This window comes from Vipera berus, assembly GCF_964194415.1.
Source record: "Vipera berus genome assembly, chromosome: 9".
Lineage (NCBI taxonomy): Eukaryota > Metazoa > Chordata > Lepidosauria > Squamata > Viperidae > Vipera > Vipera berus.
Window position 1 is genome coordinate 23,490,103 of NC_138212.1, and position 19,577 is coordinate 23,509,679.

A 19,577-nucleotide genomic window follows, 5' to 3' on the forward strand; every position below is an offset into this window, starting at 1 on the left:
ATGGGGATTGGCGATTGCCCAACCCACCCAAGGAGGGCCACCCTCTAAACTGTCATCTTTTTTTTAAATCCCATTTATATCCCGCCCTTCTCCGAAGACTTACAAGGGCGGCTTACAATCTAAGCACAAATCAATGTGCTTAGCAATAGCCTTCATTCTATGTATATGCCTGCTTTATTAGGGCTTTCGGGCCTTATTACAAAGTCAGCTTATTGCCCCCAACAATCTGGGTCCTCATTTTACCTACCTCGGAAGGATGGAAGGCTGAGTCAACCTTGAGCCTGGTGGGATGCGAACCTGCACTAATTGCAGGCAGCTGGTGTTACTTAAGGAGGCATTAGCCCACTGCTCCACCAAGGCTCTTACTGTTACTTGACAAGATCAAATGGATCCAGGTTGTCCCTCCAGAGCAGAAAAGCTCCGTTAAAGTCGAGCGCCAGGGAGTCTTTCACGGTTCCAGGTTTGCCCGCGCTTTGAGCGGCTGGCCAATAGGAAGAGAAGCGGGAGGCCGAGGCCGGGGCTCCAGATCCGGCAGAGGAGCGACGGGTCTCGGGGGCCGCCGCGGTTTCCCCCCTCCCTCCAGGGCCGGGCGGGGGCTTCGCGGGCAAGGCGAGCCTGGCGGGAAGGTGAGGGCGACGCCTGTCCGCGCCCACTTCGCGGATCCAGCGCTGCTCATTGGCTGTGTTCCGGGGACGGTCCGGGCGGGAGGCAGGAGGCGGATATAAGCGGCAGAGGCTGCAAACAATACGGCTTAGCCCGGCTGGGTCGCGCCTCGCCGGCCGCCGCTTCCGTAGCTCGCCGGGCCAGTTGGGCTGGTGCAAGGCTCTAGCGCTGCCCCAACCCGCGGCAGCTGCCCGGCGGCGCAGGTGGCGGCGCTGAACCCGCCCAGGGGCTTCCGACCCGGCCCCGGGAGAAGCCAGAGCGGTGGCCGCGACCCGGAGGCGCCTACCCGGCCGAGGAAGCGACGGCCATGGAGCTGGACCCGCCGCCGCCCTACTTCTACTACCCGTGCGAGGCGCAGGGCGAGGACTTCCACCGCTCCAGCGCGCCCAGCGAGGACATTTGGAAGAAGTTCGAACTGCTGCCCAGCCCCCCCGCCTCGCCCCTGCCCGGCCCCGCCGAGGATGCGGCCGCCGACGGCCCGCCAGAGCCCACTGCGGGGCTCCTGGGCAACCTGAGCGCCTTCGTCCTCCGCGACTGTATGTGGAGCGGCTTCTCGGCCCGCGAGCGCCTGGAGAAAGCCATGGGCGAAAAGCTGGCGGCCAAGCCGGCGCCGGCCCTGGCGTCCGCGCACGATTTCGCCGGGCTGGGCGGCGAGTGCGTGGCTCCGGGCGCCGTCTTCGCTTGGCCCGGCGGGAGCGGGGCGCCGACGACGCCCGCGGACACCAAGATTCCGGTCTCGTCCGGCTCCGAGAGCCAGAGTGACTCCGGTAAGACTGGCTTCGAGCCGAGAGAGAGCTGAAGGGTCGCCCCCAACCCCTTTGCCCATCTCTCCGCATCCCGCGCCCTTGAGCATCCCCTGGAGTTTCTGCTTTCGCGAGGAAGTTTGCACGGCTCCTTCCGCCTTCCCTCGCTGCTCCCGCGAACTTTCCAAAGCTGCTTGCGGACTCTTCTCTCTCCCCCTCTCCCGCTTTAGCCCCTTCCAAATCAGCTGCCCCTCGGCTGGTTCCCAGGGAAGCTGCATTAAGGAGGGTGGGGTCGCTCGGCCTTAGCGTGTTGTCGGGATCTGGTCATTATCGGGCAGGGCCAGTGAGGCGGTGGCTTTTCACATGAGTAAACTCGGCTCAGGAGGGAGTGGGGGGGCATGAAGACGAAATATCTCCCCTCTGCTCCTGGGGTCTGCCGGGAGGAGGGGGCATTTCTTTGAGGAACTGGAAGTAAGTTAGTGGCCGTTTCACGTTTCTGGGTACCTCCGCAGCATTGCAATCCTGTGAACTACAATCTAATTATTAATTATTAATTATTGGAAGGCTTGAAATAGCAGCAGCAGCATCTTAAAGTTAAAAGCTGGTGGCATCAGACCACTACAGGTGCCATCACAAAAGCATGGCAAGGTGGTAAATAGAGCAATGTCTTTTCTCTCATTCTCCTTCCGCAGCTTGGGGTTTAAAATGATCTAAAAGGCATTATGTTCTTGGGTACAATAAAATGGGGTCAGGCAGCCAAACCATGCTTGAAGTTCTGGAGTTTGGGTGCACACATTATTTTACACTCAGAGTTGCACAGAACAGGAGAAAGAAAGAACCTAGTTGGTTCTGGAGCCATTTCAAGAAAAATCAGACTTCCAGTGTGAGCCCTCTCCTAAGATTCTCATTGAAATGTTCATGGTGGGGCGGGGAGAGACTCAGCCTTTTTAATAAGGGGGACTGCAAGGGACTTTCTGATTTACTAGGAAACCCATAGATTTAGGGAAGAGTGACAAATATGAATAGAGGGACAGGAACCATGATGGGTGGGGGGGATTGTCCATTGGAAATGGAAGAAGCAGACTGGTTGACTCACATGTTGTCCTTAGCGTGTCATTAGAGCCCAGGAAACAGTTGTTCAACAAACTGCAAGGACTGCCAATGCCTGGTCCAGTCAGCTGCCGTTAGGGCAGTTTGATCCCTTTTGTGATGGATTTAAGACTTGAGTTTCATCTGGCTCAGTCCACTTGGTGAGTTCACAGCAAAGCAGATGGTGGTAGGAGCTGCCTTTCCTCATTTTGCTGGTTGATTCTCTGGCTAAGACCCAAAAAGGGATCTCCCCGATTTCTTACTCAACCCATGAGGCACTGATATTCTCCAAGTGCATATCAAGCCTTGATTTTCAGGTGGTCTGAGTGTACCTGGCTTCCTAAGACTTGCATATGGAAGTGTATTATGATGGCTCAAGTGTTCGGTAAAACAAGCTACGGCAGAGATTGCCTTCTGAAATGATGCTTTCTTACTGAGTCACTTTAGTGAAGTATTATTTTTGGAAAAAGTTTTCCAGCATAAAGAGTAATTCCAGGGTGACAGCTGCCTTCTGGTGAAAAGACAGTTGAGACAAAGTGAAATAGGTGTGATAGTGATGCAACACCTGTTCGAGATCAGTTTTTCCCCAGCTAAACTGGGAGGGGGACGTTCCTTGTAATTCTACTGCATTCTACTTCCAGGCTTCAAGCCTTGTTGATCCTCTTCTGCTTGAGTCACTAGGTGAATGGTGATGGCTTGTGACTCAGCTTGCAAGGCTGAAGAAACAAATCAGGTGTAAGGTGAGTTCATGAGGACAGTGGTAGGTCTGGCAGAGGCTTAATCTGAGTTAGCAAAGGGGTGGGAACTGTTACTGATTTATTGAATCATGTGCTTGTGTTGACATGAACTTTACCCCCACAACAGGAGGGCTCTGTCCACAAATGCCCTTTTCAGTCAGTGACAAAAAGCAACAGATGCTCATGTTTGGGTTATTTTGAGGAGGTGTGGCTGCTTAATGAGTGGCTGGAGGAGAAGCCAATGGGGATAGGAAGGGGGTGGCATTTCTGAATGTGATTGATCAATAACTTTCATCCTGGAACCAATGGTCAGGCTCTTTTATATGCCCCCCCCCTCTCTCTGTCTCTATCTCTGTCTCTCTGGAGATTGCCTCAATGAGTACCGCAGTTTTCTTGGCAAGATTTTACAAGCATCTGCCATTGCCTTAGGGTTGAAAGTGCTTGGCCCAAGGTCACCCAGCTGGCTCTGTGTCAAAGGGGAGACTAGAACACAGGGCCTCCCTGTTTCTAGCCTGGTGCTTTAACCACTAAAAGTTGGATTGTGCAAAAGGAAGCTTAGAAGACAACTTCAAAATGTAGAGCAAATAAATGGGAATTCATAATGGGTATAAATGGGTTTTCAAATCTTTTATTTTAAGAGTTTTATGCTGTTTTCAGAACCAAAGTGCACTAGTCCCCCAAAGCAGTTTGTATCCATTTGTAATTTTGTCAAGTGCAGATAGGTCCTCTGTAGAGCAGGGCTTTTCAACCGGTGGTGCTCTGGCACCTGGCAGGTGGTATGCGGCCCTGTCCAGCCTAGCCAAGTGTAGCGGGGGAGATAACGAGCCAAAGCAGCACAGTGCAGGACTTGCCATGAGAGAGTCCTCAGGGACTGCAGGGGCGAGACAAAGGCCCCAGTATCAGCACTTCCGGCTCACTAGGAAGAAAAAGGAGGGGGTTGGAAGGGATATAAAAGGAGGCAGTTTTGGCGGGAGAGGAAAAGAAAAAAGACGCTGGAGAAAGGCAGAAGAGAAGAGGCTTTTGTCAGAGAAGTGGGATATGTGTGTGTGTGTGTGTGTGTGTGAGAGAGAGAGAGAGGGGGGGGGCTTTTGGAGGGACGTGTGCATGAGAATGGGAAAGTTTTTGGAGGGACATGTGCATGAGAATGGGGAGGATTTTGCAGGGATGTGTGTGTGAGAAAGAGAGAAAAGGCGTTTTGTGAGAGAAGCCATGAGAAGAGAAGGAGAAGAGAAGGAAGGAGATGCGAATGAGAAAGAGGGAGGGGGGAGGGGGGAGAGAAGGAGACGTTCCCTGACCTGAGTGATGACCTGAGCAACATAGAGCTGGCCACCCAGCCCTACTCTCCCCCCACAATACTGATGTGGCCCTCAATGAAATCAAGTTTGACACCCCGATGTAAAAGGACAAAGGGGGGAGAGGAGAGAATATAAAAAGAGGGGGAGAGAAGAGAGGATATAAAAGAAGGAGTGAGAAATTTGTTAAATGAGATTTCTCCCATTTTACGACTTTTCTTGCCACATTTGTTAAGTGAATCACTGCAGTTGTTAAATTAGTAACACGGTTGTTAAATGAATCTGGCTTTCCTTATCAACTTTGCTTGTCAAAAGGTTGCATGATCCCAGGACACTGCAATCGTCATAAATTATGAATCAGTTGCCAAGGATGCAAATGTAAATCACATTACCCTGGGGATGCTGCAATGGTCATAAATGTGAAAAATGGTCATAAGTCACTTTTTCCAGTGCCGTAACTTCAAACAGTCATTAAGCGACTGTTGTAAGTTGAGTACTACCTGTACTTTATCACTTTTTTCCTTTTTTTTCGGCAATCAAGTTTTTGACACCTTACTAGGCGGCTGGCGGTACTCGGATATTGCCACATCCTAAAAGTGAATGGCTGAAAAGGCTGAAAAGCCCTGCTGTAGAGGATGGGAAGGACATTCCTGCAGACTCCCTTTCCAGCCCCCATCCTGCTTGCTTACTCTTCAGTGCTCTTTGAATTTAAATAAAACAAGTTGCAAGAGAATAGCAGGATCTTTCCATTATCATTGTTTAAAATGTAACTCACGAGCACTGTATTTGGGTCCTGAGAGTGAGAAATAAGGTTCATCCAAGCATCTTTAAAATGCCTTGGTAAGACCGAGCACTGTATTTGGGTCCTGAGAGTGAGAAATAAGGTTCATCCAAGCATCTTTAAAATGCCTTGGTAAGACCACACTTGCAGTACTGCATCCAGTTTTTGTCATCACAATATAAAAATGATGATGATACTCTGGAAAGAAGGCAGAGAAGAGCAACAAAAATGATTAGGAGACTGGAGGCTAAAACATACAAAGAACAGTTGCGATAATTGGGTATGTCTAGTCTAGTGAAAAGGAGGACTAGGGACGACAGGATAGAAGTGTTCCAACATCTGAGGGGCTGCTACAAAGAAGAAGAGATCAGCCTGTTTTCCAAAGCACCAGAAGACAAGAGAAGAAATAATGGTTGGAAACTAATCAAGAAGAGAAGCAACCTGGAACTAAGAAGAAATTTCCTGCTAATGAGAATAATTATCCAGTGGAGCAGCTTGCCCTCAGAAGATGTGCTCCATCACTGGAGGTTTTTCAGAAGTGATTAGACAGCCACTTGTCAGCTTACTGTGTAGTGGGTTGGACTAGAAGACCTTTAAGGTCCCTGCCAACTCTGTTATTCTGTTATTTTGTCTTTCACATTAAAGACCCTCCCCGTGGGCTCCTCTGTTTCTTCTCAGTCCCCTTAGCAAAGAAGAGGAAAGCTGAACCAGAGGGTGGAGTTTAATGAAAGGCGAGTTTAGACAGGTGGTGGCCTTGCCCGGAAAAGGTTTCCTTCCCTTCCGAGAGCCCGGCCAGTTTGTCTGAGGAAGAAGGAGGGTTTCTGTCGAAGTTGACTTAACGCTTCTCAACTCCTCACTCTCTTTTTTGTGAGCTGCTGGGCAGAAGGTTCTATGTCCCTTTTTGTGCCTCGAGGTGGGGAAAGGCCCTATAGATTTTGTGAAGTGGCAAGTCAAAGGGACAAAAACCAGCTCTCCTCCTGCCCCCCACCCCCACCCCAGGCCTGGGCTTCATTTAGAATTCCAATGAGCTATGAAAGAACAGGGTAAAGATGGGTGGTGGATTTAACCAACAAACTTTGTTCCAATCCTGCCTCCCAACCAGATACAATTAGAGCTTGTTCTCTTGTTGTCCCTGCAATTGTCTTCAGTAGAGATTTCTTCCTCTCCTTCCAGAGTACCAGAAAACACACCTTGCTTGGCTGCAGTTCTAAACAGACTGAATTTGGAGGGCAGAAATGTCCCCCTCCCAATTCTCAGAAGGTTGCTTTGGTGCAAGTCAGATTGCTGGAGTCCGGACCGGTCTGAGTTGCACAGGAAAGGAGGCTAAGTGTGTACTAAGTTTCCAAAATAATGTGGCTACATTGCCCTGGTCACTCTTGAGGCTGAGAAGCAATTTCTCAGACATGCCCCAGTTTGCTCTCTCAGGAAAGTAGGACTCGTGACTCCATTTAATTGAAGCAAAGGAACTTTTACCGAAAGAAACTGGTTGCAGCAAAGTCAAGCGGAATCCAGTGTTCTCGTGGAAAATACAAAGCTATTCTTTTCCTTTCCCACTCCCTCCCACCCTAACCCTACCTCCCCCCACCCAGCCAGCCAATGTGATGCCGGTATCATGTTTTGAGAAACTCTTGTGTTATCAAACTGGTAACATTCCATTCTCAGGGCAAACAGCCTTGAAGATCCTGGTACAAGCCAGTTTGGTGATCTGGTCTTCTTCTGTTGTCATTTCCCCATCCGCATCCCACCACCACCACCTCCCCATTTCCCACTATTAGATACACAGGTGTGGATTCCTCCCTACCCCTTTGATGGCAGGAGCCCAGCAAGGTGCCAGCAAGATCCTGTCATGCTGCCCTCCTTGACAGGGACATTGGTCCTGTAAAAGAAGAGACAGAGAGAGAACAAGGACAACCAGGCTTAGATAATTGTGTTTGTCATTTTGTTTGTTGTTTGTAGAACCGCTTAAGGCAGACTTCCCCAACCTTTCCAGCTTGGCAGCCCAGAAGGAAAGGGAGCAGCAGGGAAATGTGGGCCACACACACCCACGGCGCATGGGCTCATGCATGTGCATGCACAAATGGGCCACATGCGCCCATGGCATACCCACTGGTGCCCGCTCTCATGTGCAAATGACCTGCAGGCACCCACGTGATGGTGCTTGCATCCCAGTGCATGCGCAAATGGGGCCACTAGTGCCTGTACAATGGTGCTACCAGGGCTCACCAGCTATTGCTGGGGCCCAATGGCCAACAGACTGTGGCCCGGTACTGGGCCGTGAACCATACGTTGGGGGCCCCTGGATTAAGGAGTTTGGCGGCTTTAACATGTTTGAGGTCCACCCTCAAGTCTTTCCATGCCACAGGATTTTCCTGTAGTGTTTGCGGGAATCCAGGATGTTTTTTACTTCCAAGTGCTGCTCCCCTTCAATTGTGAGGGGCTCAGGGGGAGAGGGTGGCATCAGGCGCAAGGGGAAGGCCGTCTCAGGTTTCAGCAGACTGCAGTGGAAGACTGGGTGTATGCACCTGAGTGATTTGGGGAGTTCGAATTCTACTGGACTGGGTTAATCAGGCATTTAATGGGAAAAGGTCCAACATACTTGGGCCCCAGTTTTTTGGGGGGGGTTGCCTGGATTGCAAATACTTGGTAGATAAATACACCCAATCCCCTACATTAAAGTCCTTAGGCTTCATGCAGTTTTTGTCTGCTTGCTTTTTATAGCGGTTTTCTAGCCACGGACCAGATGTTTTGTAATTGGGTCACCCAATCTTTGAGAGAGGAGACAGAGGGGGTGACCACAGGTAATTCAAGTAATGAGGCAAAGTCTTGGCCCATGGCCACTTTGAATGGGGTGAAGCCTGTGCTGCTATGGATGGAATTATTGTAAGTCACTTGGGCAAACAGGAGGAGCTCTATCTAGTTGTCTTGCTGGTTGTTTATATAACACCTGTTAAATAGCGGGTTATTTGGCGCAGGAAAGAAGATGCATAGCTGAATACAAGGTAACTCATAGTTTATTTCGTGCAGAAACTGTACTAGGGAAATGGCTGCAACTAACCACAATATAAAGTCTAGCCCCTAGGCGGCAGCCAATAGGTTTGAATCAACCATTGCTGCCTGGAGATAGCCAATTGCAGCACAGGAGACTTGTAGTCTGCGTTCCTGGAGAGCCGTTAGCTGCTCTAGCAACCCATGTGTTATTCCTCAAGAGCCCAGTACATAACACCACCTGAGGTACTGCCTAGAACCCTATTGGCTCTTCCACATACTTCATTAGTTTGGGGGTGATGACCGGAGCTTAGTCCCAGAAATTCCTGCCAAAACCTCAAGGTGAATTGGACTCCGTAATCGGAGATTATCGTTGCGGAGCCCCATGCAGTCTATAGACATGTTGAATGAAAAGTTTAGCCAAGGCATGGGCAGACAGAATTTTTTGGCAGGGCACGAAATGTACTTGTTTGGAGAATAGGTCTGTTATGACCCAGATCACTGTATTTCCTGAGCTCTCAGGGAGTTCTACAATAAAGTCCATGGAGACTTCCTTCAGTGGAGCACTAGGCTCTCCGGTACTGTTTGAAGGAGCCCTGGTGCTTCCCCTTTCCGTCATTTGGCTGAGGCACATACTGGGCAGCTTGCCACATACCCTTCAATGTCCTTTTTCAGCGATGGCCACCAAAACTGTTATTTGACCAAATGGAGAATTTTAATGAACTTGAAATGTCCCACAGTTTTATAGTCATGGCTTTTCTCTAGAATTAACCGTTTGTGGCTTTGGAGAATATTAAAGGGGACAGTGAGGGGCTCTCTATAGGCACCTACCTGGTCAGTTTAAGGGTTTGGCTTTAACATCTGTGATCTTTTACTACTCAGTTATAGATTTGTAAGTTTGCGCTTTAAGGAGTTTTACTCTGTTACTGTGCTGCATTTGGTTACTTAAGTGCAATAAAGCTGTAATAGTCCTCAATAGTAGACTAATAACATCTGATGAAAAAGAGAAGAGGGAGAAGAGTATCAGACTAGAGGTCCAAATGCACAAATACTACCCAAAGGGGACATAGTATTTCTTAACTCACAGAGTGGCTCTAGAATTGGAACAGATCATAATTTTGCTCCTTCCAGTCACTCTTTTTGCATCTTGCAGTGCAGGAGATGTCAGGAGATGTGTCAGGAGATCAGCAGGAAAACACATTCAGTGTTCCTGATGTTTGAGTTTAGAGATGCATTTCCTGTCTTATGAGCCATAAGCCATTCCAGAATTTGGTAAAGCCATCGACACATAACTTAGGGTCAGGAGCAGGTATGTAGAACCCCTTCTGGCAGTGCCAAGGTTGACTTTACAAGGCATCTGATGGCTACCAGGGAAAACTGAATCCAGCCTTAGGGTTGGATCAAGGCACTTTTCAGCAGTTGTAGAAATTAATATCTGGTTTGGGATGCTCACATGCCTTGAAGAAAGAGGTCACAAGCTTCCACCTACTTCTTCTGGGACCCTTGGTTCATACAAGTTGAGACATGTTTTGTTCAGCTATGGTTTACTGAAAATCACAATTAGCTGGATTTGCATAATATGCAAACCAAAACCAAGCTCACCACAGTACATCTTAAACCCAGCCTTGAGCTGTCTCTTGGCTCAAGTGAAGTGCTGACCATTCTACTTGAGTATTCAAGTTTCTGCACACAGTTGCACACTCTGTTCAGCTCATTTAATTAGTTGTTTGCCACTGCTTGAATCACAGAAACAGATCTTGATACCTGTTGATTCCTCCATCATTTTTTTTGTTTGCAGAAGGAGAAGAAATCGATGTGGTGACCGTTGAAAAGAGGCAGGCTTTGGGGACAAGGAAGCCAGTCACCATCACAGTGCGGGATGACCCCCTGGATCCCTGCACAAAGCACTTCCACATCGCCATCCATCAACAGCAGCACAACTATGCTGCCCGCTCCCCACCTGAGGCTCATTCCATTGAGGGGCCTCTGGAGAAGAGCAGCCCTGATGCTGGGGACAATGAGCCACAGTTGCCTGGGCAAGGGGTGGAACGTTTCCCTCCTGCGGCTTCCCTCCCCAAGGCTGGGAGCGCTCCTGGCTCAGACAGTGAGGATGTGACCAAGAGGAAAAACCACAACTACTTGGAGCGCAAGAGGCGGAATGACCTTCGTTCGCGTTTCCTGGCACTGAGGGACCAGTTGCCTGGACTCGCATCTCACCCCAAAACCCCCAAAGTGGTGGTCCTGAGCAAAGCCTCCGAGTATCTGCAGCTGCTTCTCAGCACTGAGCAGCAAATGGTGGCTGAGAAGAAGCTGCTGAAACTGCACCAGCTTCAGCTACGGAAACAGATTTCATACCTGCAGGGCACACAGTAGCTGGGTTTTCGGTCGCATCAGCACTTTTTGGCTGGTTTTGGGTTGCAGGCTGCTAATGGACTGTCATTCCCAGCATGCACTGCCACTGCACATCACACAAGGCTTGTCCTTATTCTGCTACTCCCATCTGATTTCTGTTCCTCCTTCCAGGTGAGGGAGGGGGGCTCCAGCTACCAAAATGCTGCACAATGTTGGATTATGGCAAAGACCCACAGCTGTCCCCTTCTTGGTGGGCCCTGCTGGACCCAGACTGCTGTTTCTCCAGAGGGACCCTGGAACATATCAGACAAGACCCTCATCACAATTGGTGGGTGTTTTCAAGAGGGCCCTGAGCAGCATTTCTCAGTGGAGGTCAGGGGTGCATGGTGCATTTGTCATTTGTGGAGCTCCTTAGGAGGGTGGATCTTTCTGCCATTTGTTGCTTTTTCATCATGTGATGGTAGTTGAATCCTTTGTCTCATCCCCTTGCTCACAGTCCAAGACTTGGTTAGAATTGGCTTTTTCTGTTTCGGCAACAAATTGTGGATGGGTCCTTTGCACAAAGGGTTATTTCACAACTGGAGTTCAGGAGCTGAGACCTCCCTGGGAAGGCAGCAAGGAGCAGCCTGCAGGGAAGCTTCTGGTTGGAAGGAAACCTAATTTCAATGGAGTCCACCTGCCCAGGAGGAAGTCCATATATCAAGGGCTTGGTGCAAAAGGCACTTCTGCTACGATACCATCTGTCCTTTCAGAGTTTTTCCAATTCACATGGGGGTTGGGGCTTAAACCCCCCCCCCCACACACACCCTTACCCCATCACTAGAACAGCACTGCAATCACCTTGAATTTGATTTACCTCATTCTTTTTCCATTTAATGACAAACCAGGGCTTATCTTGGTGTTTGTATAACTTGGAACCTAATGTAGTGACTGCCTGATTCTTTGTACTGGACTGCTTTTTAAAGATTTATACTGTATTTTTGTACTTTTTAAGATTTTTGTTTTGTTTTTGTAAAATGCTGGCTCTTCCCCCTTCCCGCTTTGTTTCTATATCCAAATATGCTGCCTGCAGTCAGGGCGGTGGGCCACCTCCGTGGTTTGCAAGGGAGTGATTCAGATTGACTCCCTTGGGAACAGGCTTCTTTCCAAAAACTGGGATGACTGGAAATTCTTCTCGCAGGGAAGAGGCTGGTTCCAGCTTGCAAGTGCCAACAGCAGATGTCCCAGGGGCCTGTCTGGTGGAAAACAGAGCCGACCCTGCACGCTCAAGCCAATTCCAAAATGGGGTTTGTTTCCCAGGTGTAGCAGGAAAGGGCTGCTTTTGTACTGGGCTTATATGGGCTATTAGCCCACCTGTGGGGCAGATCTTCAGGGCAGCAAAGCAGATGGGGTGCAACTTGTGGCTTGTAGAAGCATTGAGAACATCTTGGTGACAACAAGGAGGCTGGCGAGTCTCATGAAAGGGCAGGGGGCACGGCAGGTGAAAGAAAGCTGTGCGCTTGCTTTTCATGTGCTGCATGAAACTCGCTGGGAGAGATGGATGCCTAAAGCAGGGGTCTCCAAACTTGACAACTTTATGACTTCTGAACTTCATCTCCCAGAGTTCATCAACCAGCATGAGGAAGTTAAAAGTTCTGGGAGTTGAAGTTCAGAAGTCTGTCCTTCTGCACAAGGCCACTGCTCTGGCTCCCTTTCCTCTTCAGTGAAAGAGCCACCCTAAGATCCTTGCTGGTGGGAAAGATGTTTATCCACTGCAATTATTTGTGGTCTTTTCTTCTAGGATGGGAAGGCAGCCTTTGCTAACAGGAGGGGGGCTGAGCAGCATCTCCCTCTGCTTTTGTTGAGCTTCCCCAGAGCTGCTCCCTCCTTCTGCAAACTCCCATCCATCCTCCCCCATCTCGGGAGGAGCCAGAGTGATGGGCCTCCTTGCTGGCATAGTGCAAAGTCCACCATGCAGAGACAGCCGGGACCTTCCTCAGCCAGCCCCAGCAAGGCTTCCAGGTTGGGTGGGTCAGACTTAGCAGTTTGTTATCTCACATTTCTGAAATAAATTAATGGCAAATGGGCAAACCAATGTGGTGTCTTTTTCTCTTGGGGGGGGACAGATGCTTACCTGGGGGGAAGGCTTCATGTTGTGTTGAATCTAGCTGAAAATTAAATGGCTGTTGGTAGTGAGAGCAGAAATTACTTCTGTGCTATAATGGAAATTCCTCAAGACCGGCCATCTTGAACTGTGCAGCACCTTCCTTTGAACTCCTGAAGTGCCCGGACACTTGTGGGCAGCATCTGACCAATTTGGGGTATTGTGATGATTGTCACCCCATTCCACCCCCTCTGCAAATGGAGACGTATTCTAATTCGGGAGGAGCAACCTCAAAGTTATGCAGCCAAGTTGATTCTTTGTAGGATAAGGACTTATTTTTGGCTTTTTGGCATCCAAAAAATATCCAGAGCTGCCTTCTTAATCCAACAAAGTGCTTCAGGATTTTGCTTGTTCTAAGTGAGGAGTGGCCAAGGGCTTGTACTCCATCTTGACAGATGCAAGAAAAAGATGAGCTGGTTTTCCCAACACTAGAACTGGATTTGCATTGAAATTCAAAGGTAATTAAAGTGTTTGATTCAAGAGGTTTTATCAGACCAACAAAATGACCAGGATGGAAGATACTGGTTAGGCCCACCCTCATTGTGACTGTGGTACATGATATCAAAAGAGAAGCATGAAATCCCTCTGGGGCAGAGACATAAGGCTCTGCCAAGCCCAATTAAGTATTTCTGTGCTCAAGAGAGAGGCCTCTTTAGCTTGGGGCATGAATGTGAAATGCTAGCAGTTGTACAAATGCACTGGATTCACACAACATATTAAACCCATGTTAACAGTGCAATTTGGTTTTCACATGTCTGAAGACAAACATATGTCTTACAAAGCAAGTCTGTGGCTGCTCCATGGTTCCAGAACAAGGGATGAGCAGTCCCCTAGCCTGTCTATATCATCAGGAGCTGTCTCCCTAGTCACACTGCTGTAAATAGTTTATAAACCATTTGATTTTTCCACTTTGCATGAAGAAACTAACATAGATGTGCTAAGACTTCACTCCAAAGGGTTCCCAAAATAGGCCCAAATCTCAGTCCTACCTATAGACTGTCATTCGCAGACCATCTGATGTAACTTGTATAGGCTTCAAAGATTAAAATAGCAATAAATGACAATTGCAGCTATAAGGCAAAAATGCACCATCTGTTCCGCAAAATGATGCCCTAAAGTGCTTTTGGTCTGCTTTAGAGGAAACTTTTCTACTGGGAAAAAACCCCTTCCAAAGTGTAAGCTTTTATTTGGAGAGGTTAATCTTGCAGTGGCATGCTCAGTCTTTTCTGCATAATAAAAGGAAAGTTGGCAACTGCAGAAATGCTTCGGGCAGCGTCATGAAAGTTACAGCTGGCAGCAGAATCTCTGGCCTCCTGACTCGCAATCGGGCCCCAGAACTGGGACTCAGTGGGCATTCCTCAGGACTCAGCCAGGCCCACTGTGTAGATGAGGGATGGAAATGCCCTCCTAAGATGCCAGGTAAGGAACAGCAGGCACAGGACTCTTCTCCAAACTTAACCTGGGAGTTTCTACACCTCCAGTTTGTGATCTGCCCATCTTCCCCTGCCATGTGTCTTCTGTGCTGCTATCCCACACAGTCCTTTGGTTGTATTCATGTGATACGCTTATCCTGGTCAGTTGCAAATATAGTTGCTGCATTCCACAGCCTCCCAACCTTGGTTAGTTTTAATAATTTTCATTCTTGGGAGGAAGAGTTTTGTTTGTAGCATGAGGACAGGCTCATGCTTTGGGTGCAGCATGAATCAATGTATTGTGCAAATCCTGAAAACTGATCAACTTACTTGTTGGGTTAAGCATCCTATGTAGATACATTCTCTGTACAGGTAGTCCTTGACCCCTGACCATAATTGTGACCAGAACTTTGATTGCTAATGCAGTTGTTAAGTAAGTTATGCCTGATTTTAGGACCCTTTTTGCTATGATCGTTAAACAAATCACATGGTCATTAAATGAATATGGCTTCGTCCATTAACTTTGCTTGTTGGAGCCCCCTGGGAAAGTTGCAAATGGTGATTACTTGATCCCAGGACAGTGCAATCGTTGTAAATACAAACTGGTTACTAAGAAGCTGAATTTTGATCATGTGACCATGGAGATGCTGTGATGGTCATAAGTGTGAGGACTGATTGTAAGTCATTTCTTTCAGCAATGGGATAACTTTGGATGGTCATTAAAAGAAAGGTGGTACTACCTCTATATGTGCATGTGTGTGGCTAGGTATGCCTACAAAATTGAATTCGAATTTTTTCCCCACAACATTTGACCATATAAGGAAAAGAAACAAGCTCTCTCTTTTTCAACAAGAGTGCAGGTATGCTACTTGCAACTATGAAGAGTATAACAAAGTATTGACATTGAGACTGAGATTGACCAAAACATGTTTATGGAACACTCTTTTACTTTGAATGCATCGTCTCCATATTTGGTAAGTATTTTTCTTACCTTTTCATCTGATAAAAAATAACAAATGTAGCAGAGGACCCAGGACTGACCCTGGTAGCACTTCACATAATACTTTCATGAGAAACCAATGATAAGCAAGCACAATTTGCAACCTAGCTGGCTATTTCCCTAATATTCATGCTCACAGGTAACTACAGTAGCTTGCTAAACCGCATATCATGGGGTTTTTTAACAAATGTTTTGCTGAAATCAAAATATATTGTGTCTGTAGCATTACCACAAACTATTAAGGACTTCTCTGATAAAAAAGAAATAAGTTTATTAATACTGCAAATGACATAAAAGTTGACTAAGTTTGCTAACGGTGTAAAAATCAAGGAATCCTTCAGAGGTTATAGACAACTAGGTTAAAATAACTTTTTTTAAACAGAGTTAAACTAAGAACAGAAGTCAAATGTAGAAGTAGAAGATGGTGTTCATCTAGCTTGGTAACATTGTAATAAAAAAGATCCTTGTAAGTCCTTGTCACCTAAGTAGGAGTCAGCAGCAGGCAAAAAGTGTAAATTCAATTTTTGGTTGCTTCAACAGTATATTTCCAAATCACTGAAAATAATTATTTCCCCCTTTTTTGTATATTGGTCAGACCCCACCTCAAATATTATGTCCAGTTCTAGAAACCACACCTTTAAAATGCATTTGGGGACATCAGAAACAGCTCAAAGAAATCCAGTGAGAATTCTGAAGAGTTCCAAATACAAATCCAGAATTCAAGGGAGTTGAAGTCCACAAGTCTTAAGGTTGCCAAGTTTGGAGAACCCTGCTATAGAGAGACTGGAAGGGCAGGGATGTTAAGTGTTGGGAAAAGAGAATTGTTCTCCATTACTCAAAAGGCTCTGGCAGAGACCTCTCCTGGGTCTCCCAGGACATGAAGTTGCAGATCTAGATCTCAAAAGGCAGAGGCCAGGTGAAGGTGGCTGAGGTTTCTTTTCAACTGGAAGAACAGCTGGACTGGAACTGATCACGGAGGGAGATGGGCTTTACCCTGAGCAGAAGTACGGATTAAAGTCTAGGCATCACAGCTTTTTGCTCTATTTTGCTTATCAAGCATTTCCTCTTATGCTACAATGTAGCCTTGTGGGGCTTTTTTGTTTGTTTTTAATCTAGTTTTGTAAAAGTTCCATGGGTGAAGGAAGGTTAGTTCATGGCTGGGTTAGTAAAGCCTCCTTTAATCCCATCTCCTCCAATTATATTGCCTACTCTCCCTGTTGCTATGGCAGGAGATGTGAGTTGCTAGGGGAAAAGACATCTCCCCCTCCCTTTGTTGCTATGGCAGAACATTGCTGATCCGTTCTGCTACCTTGGCAATAGCTTCCATCTCCTTGGTAACTGTCTCTCCATCCTTTTTCTTCTCTTTTTGTTGCTACGGCAACAATCCTTTTCTCTTGTCTTTGGTCACAAGATCATCTCTTTATCCATCCCTAGGGCATCTGCTCCTCCAAATGGTTGCTATGGCAATCTCCCTCTCCCAACTTTGCTCACCCAATATTTTTTCTTCTTCTCCCGTGTGCTTGGCTCTCCCCCCATGTACATCAGCCCTGGCACCAGATGTGACATGGTAAGGGAAGACCCCTAGTCCAAGGGCCAGCCTCTTCTTAACCTGTACCTTCCTGATGGGTGAAGACTCCAGCTCCCATCATTCTTGACTTGGAGGGCCCTAGCTGTGGCAAGTTGGAGGGACTGTCACAGATATCCAGCAAACCCAGGTGATTTACCATGGCTTCAGAGCTAACTGAATGACACAGAACATACTGTACATTGCATCTGACTGTTGCTCCAATTAAGCAAACCATAGTTATTGGATTTGCATAAGATTGATCCCAAACCAATCATGATGTAGCAATACAATATGCAAATTCCCTGATATTAGGGTCAGAGAGAGGCAAATGGCCAAGATGCAAGTTAGCGGAAGACTGGGATCCCAAATACTGTGGTACACCTTCTATTCAATGTAATATGTAGCTAACCAACTATGGTGTAATTAAAGCATCCAAGATAAACCATGAGTTGGAAGAATTGGAAGGGACCTTGGAGGTCTTCTAGTTCAATCCCCTGCACGAGCAGGAAACCCTATACTATTCTGGACAAATAGCTGTCTAGTCTCTTCTTTAAAAAACCTCCAGTGATGGAGTACCCACAACTTCTTGAGGGAAGCCATTCCACTGGTTAATTGTTCTCACTGTCAGGAAGTTTCTTCTTAGTTCCAGGTTGCTTCCCTCCTTGATTAGTTTCCATCTGTTGCTTCTTGTCCTGCCTTCAGATGCTTTGGAGAATAGCTTGACTCCCTCTTCTATGTGGCAGCCCCTGAGATATTGGAAGACTGCTATCACGTCACCCCTTGTCCTTCTCTTCATTAAGAAGAGGGGTTGTTCCTCTGTCCTAGTCCTATTAGACCTCTCAGCGGCTTTTGATACCATCGACCATGGTATCCTACTGCGGCGTCTCAGGGGGTTGGGAGTGGGGGGCACTGTTTTACAGTGGTTCTCCTACCTCCTGGGCCGCTCGCAGTCGGTGTTGACGGGAGGGCAGAGGTCCGCCCCAAGGGGACGGTCCTCGCTCCCCTCTTGTTCAACATCTATATGAAGCCGCTGGGTGAGCTCATTCGTGGTTTCGGGGTGGGGTATCATCAGTATGCTGATGATACCCAGCTTTTTCTTTCCACCCCGAACCAACCCAGTGATGCCCTCGACGTGATGTCCTGTTGCCTGGAGGCGGTCCGGGTTTGGATGGGGAGAAACAGGCTTCGTCTCAATCCTGCCAAGACTGAGTGGCTGTGCATACCGGCATCTCAGACTAACCAATCTTTTCCATCGTTAACTATGGTGGGGTGAGGTGTTACCTCCCGTTCATAGGGCCCGCAACTTGGGCGTCCTCCTGGATTCACGGCTCAGTTTGGAAGATCATATAGGAGCCGTGGCCAGGGGGGCTTTTGCCCAGGTTCGCCTGGTGTGCCAGTTACGGCCCTATCTGGACCGAGATGCCCTACGCACAGTCACCCATGCGCTCGTGACCTCCCGGCTAGACTACTGCAATGCTCTCTACATGGGGCTGCCCCTGAGGACCACTCGGAGGCTTCAGCTGGTGCAGAATGCAGCCGCGTGAGTTGTGATGGGAGTCTCCTGATATTCCCATGTAACACCTCTTTTCCGCGAGCTGCATTGGCTCCCAGTTGCCCTCCGGGTGAGATTCAAGGTGCTGGTGATGACCTATAAAGCCCTAAATGGCATGGGCCCGGATTATCTGAGGGAGCACCTGCTGCCAGCGTCAATTTCCCATCGTCCTGTGCGCTCCCACAGGGAGGGCCTCCTCAGGGTACCGCCGGTCAAGGATTGCCGACGGGCGATCCACAGGGGGAGGGCGTTCTCTGTGGGCGCGCCTGCCCTATTGAATCAACTGCCAATGGAACTCCGGACTGCCCCTGACCTTCGTTCATTTCGCCGGGACCTAAAAATCTGGCTCTTTGAGCTATCTGGTCTGGACTGAGGGGTTTAATGTTTTTAAATTGTGATTTTATTTTTTGCGGCTAGACTTAATTTAATTTAAATTTAATTTTATATTGTATTGTTTTTAAATTTTGCCTTGTAAACCGCCCTGAGTCCTTTGGGAGTAGGGCGGTATATAAACCGAATTAATAAATAATAATAATAAATAAATTAGACATACCCAGTTCCAGCAGCCGTTGTTCTTTGCATGCTTTAGCTTCCAGGCCCCCCCCCCCCACATCAGTCTTGTTGCTCTTCTGTGCACTCTTTCCAGAATCTCAACATCTTTTTATAATATGGTGACTAAACCGATGCAATATTCCATGTTTGGTCTTACCAAGGCCTAACAGTACTTCACCTGATCTTGATTCTATCCACAATGTTTAATTGCAGAGGGAATATCAGAAATCTCAGGCAACTCCAGGGGATTTCACAGGTCTAATCCTGGGAAACTATTATTCCAAAGTGAGAATGAGAATCCAAATTTGGGACCCTGAAAAAGAAAAGTCTAAGATCAGGGAGACGCTCTAAAAGCAGAAGTAGGAGAGATGCTGGAATCCAAGTCTTGGTCTGACTTTCTTGCCAAGCCAAGATTTCCTGAAAAGGGCTAAGTTGTACTTTGACAATAAAGGTTTATTATTATTAAGCCATGAATCAGTGCCCGAGCGCTCACACCTTGGGACCCCAGCACGCCTTGTACAATCTTGGCCCAAACCCCCGAAAGCGGCAAATTGCTGCGGCCCGTAAGGAATTTTGGGCTCCCGGGACCGCCGGCGCCGCGCGCGCGCTCTCCCCCACCGCCCAGCGCGCGCACCCGCGGCGGCCCCGCCTCCCGCTCCCTCTCCGGCCCGCCCGGCGGGCTTCCCCTCCTCTTCCTCCTCCTCTTCCT

At 48.0% G+C, this 19,577-nt stretch overlaps 1 protein-coding gene across 1 annotated transcript; it reads left to right on the top strand.

The window, feature by feature from the left end:
* Positions 1 to 970: 970 nt before the first annotated feature.
* Positions 971 to 10,663, top strand: MYCL (MYCL proto-oncogene, bHLH transcription factor; the record flags this gene model as incomplete). The annotated part of the gene is made up of 2 exons (XM_081334867.1): positions 971 to 1,430; positions 10,089 to 10,663. The coding sequence occupies 2 exons, from the start codon at positions 971 to 973 to the stop codon at positions 10,661 to 10,663; spliced, it is 1,035 nt and encodes a 344-aa protein (XP_081190993.1).
* Between the last annotated feature and the right edge of the window lie 8,914 nt (positions 10,664 to 19,577).